The 13,430-nt window shown below is 50.5% G+C and overlaps 1 protein-coding gene across 1 annotated transcript; it reads right to left on the bottom strand.

Annotated features, from left to right (window-relative positions):
- Positions 1-253: 253 nt before the first annotated feature.
- N7482_010596 (Polyketide synthase-nonribosomal peptide synthetase) lies at positions 254-12,563 on the bottom strand (the record flags this gene model as incomplete). Its single annotated transcript, XM_056692720.1, has 7 exons — positions 254-3,186; positions 3,240-5,099; positions 5,156-5,847; positions 5,901-8,118; positions 8,172-8,392; positions 8,450-11,537; positions 11,594-12,563. The coding sequence occupies 7 exons, from the start codon at positions 12,561-12,563 to the stop codon at positions 254-256; spliced, it is 11,982 nt and encodes a 3,993-aa protein (XP_056538677.1).
- Positions 12,564-13,430: the final 867 nt, after the last annotated feature.

Genomic DNA, 13,430 nt, shown 5'->3' with positions numbered 1-13,430 from the left:
CTGTTGTGATGGGGGAAGAAATATTTGACGCAGAATGGGGGAGAGGCGGGATAATCAAGCTGAGTATCCTGTTTGCCCCAGACAATGCCAGTTGATAGAAATCACACACTAAATTCCAGTTTCGTTGTTTTGACTACAGGCTAATGCGGTTCTGGAGAGATGGGGCCGCCTGCAGGCTTTTGTTATCTTGACTTCGTGTTCTATGCATCTTCTATTGATGAACGAATATTATCAATTTTATTCGCCCCCGTCCTTATCTCGCAGATTCCACATTGCCCTTAAGCAGTCTGGGGAGGAGCATTTGGCCCTCCGAAGCCTGGTGCAAATACATCCCGAGAAGAGCACTCATGCCCGCTTTCTCGGCTTCTTCGACCCACTCGATTACCGGGACGGCTTCATATCGCTGACCAGAGCCCCGTTCCATCAATGACTGCACTTCGTCTTGGCCCACTTGAATTTCACCGGACTCATGGATAAACTCCACCCCACCTCCATCCGAAACAGACGCACCGGACAGGTGGACTGCGTGTATAATTTGCGCCGCTGCTGACTCCACTGAGATAAAATCGAAAACACCAGTCCATGATTTTGAGTCCGGAATCTTTCTGATCGCTTGACAGTAGCGCATAATGTTGCTCATCAGATCCAGCTCTGGCGCGCCGGCACCTGTCACGCTCGACGGGCGGTGGATCCACACTGGGAGGCCCAATTGTTGGCTCACACGCTCGAGATATACCTCACTCACCCATTTGGCCGTTGCATAACCGTCTCGAGGGATTCCAGGAGGCGGATAGGAGGCTAGAGAAGCCTCCTCAAAGGATTCTTGGAGGGCAAAACGGGTGACACTTCCCGATGAGATGAAGTGGAAAGGAACACGTCGGGGCAAAGTAAGTTTGACAAGCTCCGCCGTCGAGGCAACATTGGTCAGTTTGAGTGACTGATAGCTTTTCATGAAGGAAACATCTGCCCCATTATGAATCACCACATCTGCTGAGTCAAAGATCGAGACTGCATCCTCATCGGACAATCCTAGCTGAGGAGATCCCAAGTTTCCATGATAGACATGAACCTTCTGACTGGCAAAAATGGCGGGCAGCTGGGCCAGAGGCTTCCTGACAGCAAGACAATAGACAGCCTGGACCCTATCATCCTCCACAAGCTGACGAAGGATCTCTTTGCCAATGAAGCCCGTTGCCCCGGTAAGGATCACAACACCTGTCCCAGAAGGCGCGGTGGTCGATTCTATATTCGGAGAGATTGGTAACTCAGTAAGTAGACTTTCCAGTTCTTCATCCCAGTCCACCGACTGCGAAACGTGCGCGGGTGATATGTTCTGAATGCGATGAGCCATCCTTTGTAGAGTGCTTGCCTCAAAGAGCTGATACAATGGTACAGATACACCGAATCGATCCTGGACAAGTGCTTGAAGGTCGACTAGGGAAAGTGAGCTTCCGCCGACATGGAAAAAGTCGGACCGTGAATTGATTGAATGGAGCGCGACAAGGTCCTGCGGTATGACCTCTTGCCATAATCTTCGCAGCGATTGCTCTATCGGCGCTGGAGCCTCATCGCAGACCATTTGGGGAATAGGCCTTTGAATGGGAATTCTGCTGATGGCGTATCGATCAACTTTTCCAGAGGCATTTTGAGGCACAATGGGGATCGGAATCATCAAGGCCGGTCGCATATACGGAGGCAGCGGTAAGTTGATTGCAAAACTCGCCAAGAATTGAGACACATCCTCAGGGGCCTCGGCATTGCCGGGAACAACAAAGGCAACGAGGAATGGTTCACTGTTAGCGTGTCCGGAATCTGAGCGAACCGAAACCACGGCCTGGGAGAGGCGCCCTTTAGAGCCTCGGACAAGGGTGGACTCAATCTCTTCGATATTAATGCGGATTCCCCCAAGTTTTATTTGATTGTCACCCTCGATACGTCCCAATAGAACCAAACGTCCGTCTTGTGTAAGCCGTCCTCGGTCGCCTGTCCGATAAGCTGTTGTCCATCCCTCGCTCTTGAAGAATGAGCTCGCATAACGATCGGGAAAAAAGCTCTTTGTTGTCAGACGGGGATCGAGATATCCTTGTGCAACACCAGCGCCTCCAATGAATACTTCTCCAGGCAAACCAAGTGGAACTGGTTGAAGGTTCTCATCGACGATGTAGACTGAATAGTTTGAAAGTGTATAGAGGCCGAAGCAAGAGTCCACAGTGTCCGTTTTGAATTGAGTGTAATCAATCTCTGCCGTACTGGAAGCGATTGTTATTTCCGCGGGGCCATAAGCATTGAACAGCCTCAGCTCCGATTTGTCCAGCGATTGAAACTCTTTGGCAAGGGTATCGGTCATGGCTTCGCCTCCTGAGATTGCCGTTGTGAGTATGGACTCCTGCAATGACGAGCGACCGTGTCGGAACCATGAAAGATATTCTGTTGGCGTTGCAAATACTGTAGTCACCTTTTCAGATGCAATGAGAGCCGTGATGGCGAGCGGATCACCTCGTCTGGTGTTCGGGACGATCACTATCGTTGCACCGTTGCAAAGCGAAACTAGGATCTGATACATCGACATGTCCCATGCATAGGATGACTGGTGAAGCACTGTTTCCTTCCCCGACGGGAACCCCCAAGCCAGGCTAGATGACTGGATTTGGTGCAGGTATGAAGAATGACTGATAGAGATCCCTTTCGGCACACCGGTTGAGCCGCTAGTGTACATAATGGCTGCCGTTAGAGTTGGTGTAGCTTGGTTTGCGACTAGGCTTTGGGACGATGCAGGAAGGGTGCTGACGTTGAGCTGCTGTGCCGAGCTGTGGAGCAATGGAAAGTCGGCCGTAGTTGTGGATTCTGTGAGAATGACAAGAGCCTTCGATTCAGCGATCATCATCGATAATCGATCCATGCCGACTTTCTTGTCCAGCGGAAGATACGTGGCACCAACGCGCCAGACTGCCAGCAGCGAGCAAATCCAATTTACACTCGCCGACTGAAAGACACCAACGCGAGTCCCGAAAGCAACTCCTCGGCCGACAAGCTCATTTGCGACCACAGTGACTCGCTCCTGTAGCTGGAAGTACGTGAGTTGAACCCCATCGGGCTCTTTAACACCAATCCGGCCGGGATACAGGTCTGTGATATCATCTATGCGGTGAACCAACGTGGGTGACCACAGGCTTGGTGATTCCGGGCCTTTTGCAAGTTAGCAATGAGGGAGCGTTATGGATAGAGAGTATTATACTTGCCTCGGCCTGCCAATAGTCCTTCGTCGATATCAGCCTCCAAAAACAAGGGAGGCCATGCCACTTTTGTTGCAGGGTTTCGGGTGAATGCCCGAACAAGATTTTGGTAGCTACGAAGAAGAATCTCGGCATGTTCCAGACCATATAGATCCTTCTGGACGAGGAGATGAACAAGTGTTTGCCCACTTGCAAAATGGGCAACATCCAGGTGAAGATCGTGAGATGTCTCACCCGCTGTCAGGAGCGTTCCTTCGGCTTGGCAACCACAGAAGTCCCGGGACTCCTCCGTTCGTGGACGATAATTGAAAAATGCTTGGAACAGAGGGCTGTATGATGCCGAACGGGGAACATTAAGGTCGGATAGAATGACATCAAAAGGAACGCGGGAATGTGCGAGAGCTTCTTGTGCAGCGCGCCGTGTGACCTTCAGTGCTTCGCCGAAGGATTGAGAGGCGTCCAGGGAGAATTTTATTGGAAGGAGATTGAGGAACATTCCAACACTTTGCAGGATATCGGCATCCGTGCGATTGCTGTCGGCAAGACCAACACAAATATCCCCGACATTCAAATGGCGGTGGAGAAGGATTTGCCAAACCGCAAGATGGAAATGAAATGTGCTAACTTTGAACATCCGACAACATTTGTCAATCTCATCTGATAATCCAGCGTCAAGGCGGATTTGAGCACCATGAGTGGCATAGCCGGAAACGTTCGGGCGAGCTGGTTGAAGAGAGAAATGAAGCAATGGAATTGGCGGCGGAAGGACCGCAAACGTTTCCCTCCAGTATTCGAGATCATCTGCCCAGGCGCCTTCTTCAAATTGGCGCAGTTGTCTTGTAGCGAAGTCTGGAAATTGAAGCGAATCAAGCGGAGTGAGTGTACCTTTATAAGCCTGCTCAAGTTCTGACCAGATGGTTTCAAAGCTAACCCCGTCCATGTTGATATGATGAAAGCCAAAGATCAACCAGTGATGGTTAGGGGCTAAAGAAAGTAGCTGTATGCGGATGACTTCTCCCTCGGCAATATTGAAGATATGTATTTTCATTCGGTGCAAGGCCAAGTCAACTTCGCTTTTGTCTGTAACATGGTCGTGCTCCAGGCGTAGAGGCGAGGTCGCCCAGACTCCTTGCATATGCCGCTTGCTTTCATCCGTAAAGAAGAAACTTCTCAGCGCCTCATGCCGTTGACCAACAATGTCGACTGCACGCGCAAACTTCTCGACATTTAGTTTACCTGTTAGTTCGAAGGTGGGAGTGACATTGAATGCAGTATGGTCTTGAACGAATGACCTGAGGAACCAAAAGCGCGATTGCCCAAAGGACATTGGAACAGTTCTGTGAACGTCGCGCCTTTCGATCACCTCTGAATCATTATCGAGAGAGCTCAAAGAAACTTTGTCTTCATTCGGGTCAGAGCTGGAATCGCCGACATTTAATGAGCCCGAGGACTTGCTGCTTCCTAGATTCAAAGATTGGAGATAGTCCAGATGAAATGCTTCGGGTTCATCTTTGTCTAGTGAGACAGGATCGCTTGGCGATATCTCAAGGGTTGATGAAGGGCTGATAGGTGTCGGCGGGCTGGGTGGCCGAGAAATTTGCGATCTTGTATCGGAATTGTCGTTGTCTTTCAGGTTCGGGATCAAAGATTCTGGGAGAGAGCTTGCGACGAAGACAAGCAGATCCCGGATGGATACCGCATTGACGATTTTCAACACAGGTATGTCTACACCAAGCTCTTTGAGGAAGTAAGAGCGGAAGTCGACTGCATTCAGAGAATCAACGCCGAGCTCATCTGGACTCATATCAAGTAGAGATTTGTTCGGATCGAGTTGAAGGGCGGATTGCAATTTAAGCGTGAAAGCATCTAGAACAACTAATAAGTAACGGGTCCCGCTTTGGCAAAGAGTGGGTTGATCTTGCCCTGTAAAACAGCCATCACTTCAAGGTTTGAGGTAGTCTCCAACAGCCGAGCTTTGGCCACAACGCTCGTTTTGTTCTTTTTGTCGCCCTCGATCAAGGTATTGGATTTGAAGACGAGGTGTTGGAATATGGGGTTGGCTATCCAGTCCTTGGAATCATCATCGTCGATCCGGAGACCACTGCAAATATCGGCAGTATTGGTCCTTTGCAAGCAGGAGAGGACTCCCTCCGCAAAGATCTCATGGAAGTCTTGCTCTGACATCCATGAATGGCCGACTTTGTATAAATACGACTGCTGGCTCATATTGAGTTCTCTGGTTACGTACCCATTACCCACGATGGGCCCGATATTGATGGCATGGCCCGCTAAGCCACGTTTTTGGCGTTGAGCCGCTAAGCTGGCCATGAACATATTAGCAGCGTTGTACGCGGTCTGACCTGGATTACCAGTCAAAGCAGCCATGGATGAAAAGAAAATCATAAAGTCCAGCGAGTTGTCTGAGAAAAGCTCGTCAAGCAAGAGACTGCCCTTTACCTTCGGTTGAAGGACAGTGTTGAACCGGGCGAGATCAAGGTCAAGAAACATGGTATCTTGCAGAACCATTGCTCCCTGTGCCACACCACCAATTGGAGGCATTGCGTCAAGAATATGGCGGTGAGTGTTGTGAACAGAAACACGATTCGTAATATCACTGCATCGGTCAGCAACCCCGGCATGGAAGACAGATGCGAAAAAGAGACTTACGTCGCAAAAACACGCACAATGCATCCATTGCAGGCCATTTTTTGTATCCACTGCTCATCTACCTTGGGGTTTCGACTAGACAGTGCAATGTACTTGGCCCCTTGTCGTGCCATCCACTGGCATAGTGAGAGACCAAGGCCTCGTGTCAGTCCGACGAGCCAGTATGTTTTGTTCTTGGCGAACTTGACCCGCTTGCTGGCTGGGATCACCTGTACTGGTAGCTTCAAGTGATCCCAGGTAATGACTGACTGTGGAAGTGATTGTTGCTGACTTTCAATCAGATCGCGAAGGCTTAACTGGGGAAGTCTATGTAGATTGACTGGGGTATGACCACTGCTTGCTGTTGTCCAGGTAGTCTGCAGTTGTGAGGATATTTGATTCACAGCCAGGTGGGGGGATGTTTGGGAGCCCTCCCTTGTCAGATCTAGTTCGCTCTCTAAGAGGCAGTCAGCTGGCAAAAGCTCTTTCAGCAAACATGCAACATCACTGTCTCCGCCGACATTCACTAGCCGAGTTACATTGGGTGGAATCTTGTTTGATATTTCGCGACGTGTTGTATGTCGATGAATATGAGTCCACGGCGAGGAGCAAGAACTATCTTTTGTGGTGAAAAGAACAAGTTGCACCCCCCTTTGATGGGCATAGTCTGTCAAAACGGCAGCGATGGAATAGTCTGGGTCCAACACAGCCAATGCCTTTCCTGGAAGAACTTTCTTGACCATTGACTGGGCTAGGAAATGAATGTAGAGACTGATCAATGATTGAATGGCTTGGTCCTCTGATTCTCCACACGTCACAGTCCATGATGGTGGCACATGGACAAGAGAAGTCAAATTCTCGGCGAGAGCCACCACGTAGCCATTGCCCTTGGGGGTTTTCCCAGCAACCAGGAACAACTGGTCTGATTCAGTGATCATCAGGGAGCGAAGGAGGCTGTGAGTTATCTGAATCTCAGTCTGACCATCGAAAAGTGGTAATTTCAGCGTGTCCGTCTCCGTAACCTGGTAATTCCCAGCCCGCGAAATGGCCACCGTAGCGTTGTTACGATCAACCGTATCGACAATGAGCCGTTTGGAGGAGTTATATCTGTCATTCCTTTGGGTTTGCAATCGAAGTCGGGGAATGAAAGCCTTTCCATTTCTCACCGATATCTCCCGTTCGGTATACCAAAGGATTCCCTCCAACTGGTTGCTCTGTTCCCAGACGTCAGCGGCGACAAGCTGAAGGAGCCTTTCTCCAATCAGATCTGCATCAGCTTCCGTGGGCGAAGAGAAATTGAGGAACTGAATGCGCAAGTGATGCATTTCCTTAGCGATGGTCCGTTGGATACCAGTGAACATGTTGCCAACCGGATTTTCTCCTCGAGCGCCATGTCCCACCCACAGAACATTCTTGCTCTGCCGGAAAAGCTCTTGGAAAGCCTTCAAGCTTTCCGGGGTCATTGATATGAACGCAGGCGCGTCCAGCTCGGCTAAGCTGAGAACCGTTCCCATGAACGGAAGTTCCTCGATACCGATCTCTGCAAGTCCCGCATAGCTTCTGATGGATTTATAATGTCGACCAACGACATTCTTGATATGTTTCACCATGGTAGTAGTGAGCGCTGTCTTTCCACCAATGAGGGTCAATGACTCGACATCCAGCGCTTGGTGGCTTGTGGCAAGAGGATCCCGCAAAAGGCTCATGCGATGATCAGTTGCCTGAGATACCATAATCGAAAACGGAAGCAGTCGTTCAGTGTTATGAGGGACGGAAACATCAATACCAGAAAAGCCGGCCGCTCTCATCAAGTCATCCCATTCCTCTTGCGATATGCTCGGTGACAACGTTCGCCCCTCTTGATGACCTAACCACCACCCTGGAAGGCCCGCGAGGACAACCCCAAAACGCATCACGTTGGGATCTGTTAGTTCCAAAATGAGCAGATATCCACCTGGCTTCAATAAGCGGCGGATGTTCGAGAGTGTGTGCCCGAGATTCTTCGTAGCATATAGAGCAAGAGTCGCGATAACTAGATCATACGACTCTTCTCCGTAACCCTGTTCGCTGACATCCTTCTCAATATCCAGGACTTTGAATGCCATTTTGGCCTGGTATGGTTGAAATTTATCTTGCGCACTATCAAACCAAGTACTCAAGAAGTCGGTGTAGGTGTAAGAAGCAAACGCTGTGTCGACCTCACGAAGGACAGACTCGGTTGTCTCGCCAGAACCGGCCCCTAGTCATAATTGTTAGGCAAACGTATTTTGCACAGCTAGTGAATGAACAAACCAATTTCCAGAATGTTGATATGAGGGTACCTGTGGCTGATTTGGCTAGCGATCCGGGCCACTTCGTTCAGGTACGATCGCATTCCAAGAGTCCCGGCATGGAATTGAGCCAACGTATTATCCTGCATCAAAATGTCAAGGATATTGGCTTCGCCCTGAACGACAGATGGGAGGCTCTCTCCAACTAGACGCATGGCCTTGCCATCAATGCTGTTCGCAAATCTAGGTTTAGTTAGTCCCAATCGACCTTGACGTTACCCACCAGGCTGGAACATTCACCTATCGAGTGTATGCGAGATAGTCTCTCTTGTGTCGTTTGCCCATTCCTGTCCGGCAAATGGGTGATCTCCAGACTCGACAAGCGCAACGCAATGGGCGGCATATGTAAGTAAGTGAGAATGATGCCCCATTACCTGTGACCGTACGGGCTCCAGGATCGAATGATGAAGATTCTTGAGATAAAAGTGAGCAATTCGCTCCAGCTGTAAGGCAGGGGTGCAGTCCTCTGTGAGCCAGTCCATTTCGGAATCTCTCTCACGTCCCGTTGGGACCTCCAAGGCCCAAGTCATCTCCGTGAATAGTGGAACATCCTTGTCGGGGGAGAGTGGAGTCAGCGGCGTGGTACGAAGACCTTGAAGTTGAACCACGGTGAATCTACCGTCGGAGGAGTAGATATCAACATCACCAGAGACCTCTGCAAATCTGACATCTGCCGCCGAAGCATGAAATGGAAGAAACATGCCGGGACCAGACAACCCCACACAACTACAGGGGTTGATGCGAATCCGGTCAATCCTTGTGGGGAGGTAGAGCGTGCGCAAGCGTCCATCCCCAGGGAAACAATATGCGAGCATAATTGACTGTATGGCACCATCCAGGGAGGCCGGATGCATGACCAATGATTTACCTGTCTCATCTTCGGCGGGCACAGTAATCATACCGGTGGCTTCATCCATCTTTCGGCTCAACCCAGTGAGAGCACGGAAAGGGCCAGTGTAACCAAAGCCAAGCTCTGACACGGAGCTATAGAATCGGGCCTCCTCAACGCGCAGGAAGGGGACTTGGCTGCTGGTACGTGCCGGAAGAGCAGCTTGGTCACAGTCTCCAAGAAGAATCCGAATGTGGGCAGATGCATGCAGAGACATGGATGAAGTTCCCTTCTTGGCATCGGAGTAACAGCTATATGAAGCTGTCACGACGTCCTTTCCGCTTTCCAGAATCGTCAGAGTGAAGATAACCTCGACGCCAGAATTTTCCTCGAGGACCAAAGCCTGCCCAATAATGACATTCTCAAAGTCAATGAGTTGAATGGATTCCAATTCAAATTTTTGAACTAGCAGTTCTGTTGCAGCAGAAATATACCCAGCCGCGGGGAAGACAATTTGGCCCTGTACCTGGTGATGCGAGAGCCAAGGGATCTCACGTGGGTGAAGATAGTTGCGCCACCGGAGCTCTTTGTCGGTGCTATCCGGGCATTTGATACCCAGGAGCGGATGGAATTCGTCATTTCCAGTTCGGAGGGTGGTAGATATTCGAGACTCATGCCAATAGACACGATCGTGGTCCCAAGAATAGGACGGTAGTCCTTTGATCAGCGTTGGCTGCGGGCAGGATCCCGCCGTCCTGCGCTCAAAGGCTGAAAAATCCACAGCATGCACACCAAGGGAAGCCCACATAGCGCCAAGCGCGGATGCAAACGACTGCTTGTCCTTTTTGCCACGAGTCAGAGTGCCTGAGTATGGTACGGCATTTCCGGAAATTTCTTGTATAGTTTGTAAGGTAGGTCCCTTCAAGGCAGGGTGGGGTCCAATCTCTAGTGCCATGTCAAATGGACCGAGTGCGCCAACAGCATAGGCAACAGCCTGGGAGAACATAACTGGATTGACCATGTTGTTGCTCCAATAGGTGTCATTGAGGCTGTCGTGCACGTGTTCAATGTCTTTGCTGTACACACTCGAGATCCACACAGCTCGAGCGCCAGACCGAGGCTTGATGTTGATGCTACATCTCTGCAGGGCAGCGATGTAGGGGGCAGCGCATGAAAGCATATGGTGAGAGTGATATGCCTTATCGACCTTCAGCAAGCGAGCGAACTTCTTTTCGTCTAGGAAAGTGTCTTTGGCTTCGTCAATAGCATCAGCGTCACCGGAAAGCGTGACACTAGCAGAGGAATTACTGGCGGCAACACAAATACGGCCTTCCAATGACGGCATCTCACAAAGTTCTTGTGCGTCTTCAAACGAGGTGCCCACCGCCATCATGGCCCCCTTAATTCCGTTATAGTTGTGGGGGTTCTGTAAAGACCATCCACGGTAGTATGCAATCCTGATGGCATCATCCGCAGAGATATAGCCAGCTGCGTACGCTGCAGCAATCTCTCCTGATGAGTGACCCACTACAGCGGCAAATTCAATCCCGGCCGAACGCAGGAGATGGACCAGCATGATCTGGACGGCAGTGCTGAGAGACTGTGAGAACAAAGCCTCTCCAATACGAGAGGATTGTGCATCCTTGAGTATCTCATCTTTGAGCGACCAAGCAGGACGGTCTTCTTCAGGAAGCGTTCGAAGCGCCAAATCAAGATTAGCAATAGATTCTGCGGCCAATGGTGAGCCAAGCAGCAGCTCTGCTCCCATTCGAGCCCATTGAGCACCTTGTCCAGTAAATATGCCGAGCAACTTCGGCTGCTTGATGTTGGACGTCTGGCTGGTGGGTAAGATCTCCGACGGCGACATCACAGCATTATCCAGCTTCGTCACCAGTTCCGTAGCATTCGAAGCGCATACAGATAGTCTGAAGGGCAATGTAGACCGGCGGCAATTTAACGTCCATGATAGATCGTGGAGGTTCAAATGTGGGTTATCTTTCAAATACGTGGAGTACGATCCAAGAGTGGCAAGAAGGGATCTTTCTGAGTTTGCAGAGAAGTTGAATGGCGTAAGAAGGGCAGTCGAAGAGTCACTCGTGCCATGTTCCGTAGATTTGGGGTCGAAAGATTCCAGGATTGCATGGGCATTGGACCCACCAAAGCCAAAACTATTCACACTGGCCCGACGGGGTGTCTCTGTTGGCAGTCTTGGCCATTCCATTGCAGTGGATGCAATCTGAAGATCATTGTAAAATGGTCGCACCGCGGGGTTGATTTCGTTGAGTAGAAGATTTGGTGGAATGACTGCATGCTGCAATGCCAAGGATGCCTTCAGGACAGCAGCCAGCCCAGCTGTACCTTCAGTGTGCCCAATGACGGTCTTGACTGAGCCAACGTACAAAGGTGGTTCATCGTCAGCTGCGCGATAGTAGTTCGCTTTGGGGCCATAGAAAGCAGTACAAATGGCTTCCGCTTCAACTGGGTCTCCCGCAGGTGTTCCTGTTGTCGTCAGACGGGTGTTAATTTTCAAGTGGACATCTTTGCATGCCACTTACCGGTTCCATGGGCCTCAAAGTATTGAGGCCGATCACTAGGGTTTGACAAGTCAAGTCCAGCTTTCGCGTAGGTCTCATGAATGAGATCTGCTTGTGCGATAGGGTTGGGCATGGTGATCCCCTTCGTCCGTCCATCTTGATTAATACCAGTTTCACGAACAATGCATTCGACGTGATCGCCGGCGGCCAGCGCGGCGCTCAACGGTTTGAGCACGACGGCAGCTATCCCGTCGCCTCGGGCATACCCATCCGCATCTGTGTCCCACATTCGAGAGCGACCTGTAGGTGAGAGCATCTTAAGCTTGCTCTCGGCCACGTACTGCTCGGGGCCAAGGAGAAGATTTGTTCCTGCTGCCACTGCCATGCTACTTTCACCATTCCGGAGGCTGAGGACAGCCTGGTGAAGCGCAATAAGACTGGACGAACAAGCCGTGTCAATGGTCATGGATGGACCATGCCAGTCAAAGAAATAGGACACGCGATTGGAGAGAATACTTCGTGCAGTTCCGGACGCGAAGTATGTTGGCAAACTCTGGATATCCCTCCCCAGCAGATCCGCGTAGTCATTCGTCATCAACCCAACATAAACGCCAGTATTTGAACCCTGCAACTGTTCCATAGGAATGCCCGCCGATTCTAAGGATTCATACACAGTCTCCAGCAGCAGTCGTTGCTGAGGGTCAATTGAATTCGCTTCAATTGGCTTAGTCCCGAAGAATTGGGCGTCGAACAAGCGATGGTCCTCGGACAATAGGTAAGAATGACGAACGTTTGTTGTGCCATGATGGCTACTATCCGGATGATAGAAAGCCTTGGAGTTAAAGCGACTCTTAGGTATCTCTGTGAGGACATCCCGGGGATCCTTGAGTAGCTCCCAAAGCTTAGCCGGAGATATCGCGCCGCCGGGAAACCGACAAGCGCTGCCCACAACGGCGATGGGCTCGGCACTAGGCCGACAACCACTGGACATGACGTATTTTGAGTTTCACTAACTTTCAAAGGCCCGGTGCGACCAGTGTGTGTGTGACCGTCGGTTTGTAATAGAGATCCAGAAAGTGACAGTTCAGGAGAGCCGAAAAAGCGATATTGTGTGGCCTTGAACTAGGAGTATTTTGAGACGGGCAGTAGATATCAATGAGCCAAGGTTTCGACTGATGGTCATATTGATTGGATGTTGATTCAAATATGTAGCTCAGAATCAACGAGCCTTCCCGTAGGTGATGAACGCAAGGTAGGCAAATCATAGCTCAAGGAGCCCTGGAACGTTATTTCTCGCCTTCCTCTGCATGGCCCACGAGCGAATTTGCATCTTGCTTTCTGACTGCAGCCTACAACTCATGGCCGTGAGGGTACAGGGAACGCTCTGGCTAAGCATTTCAGGTCCTGGACCAGTCAGGATCCTAACAATGGCCGAGTCCGACTCCGACTCCGAAGCAGTATGACTGAGAGGTACTCATTTGTCCGGAATTTGAGGTATTATAGTGGATTTTCACCATTTAACCATCCGAAACTGCTAGATGCAATTTGAATTCAGCGTCGCGTCCTTCTCTGAAGTCGCCTGCTCTGCGGCTTTGGCCCAGGTAGATGTACAATGGGCAGCGATCATGGCTGTAGCTTCAAGCAAGCTCGTGCGACATGAGTTGAAGCAGGAAGCCGGGCCAGAGATGAGGATAAGCGAGAGGAGGCCCTGTCGAATCGCTAACCGAAGTAATTGGAGGAACACAACGCGCCAAGCCAACTGCAATTATGCCTCAGGCACCAACTTCGTGGTCTGTCGCTGTGTAACAACATGTGCAACAAGGTCATTGTGCATTTGTTTGCTCGTGGCAACCCAGAT

Source organism: Penicillium canariense, assembly GCF_028826845.1.
Source record: "Penicillium canariense strain IBT 26290 chromosome Unknown utg000008l_segment0_segment0, whole genome shotgun sequence".
Taxonomy (NCBI): domain Eukaryota; kingdom Fungi; phylum Ascomycota; class Eurotiomycetes; order Eurotiales; family Aspergillaceae; genus Penicillium; species Penicillium canariense.
Note: the sequence above shows the minus strand (reverse complement) of the source record. Positions and strands in the feature narration are given on the sequence as shown.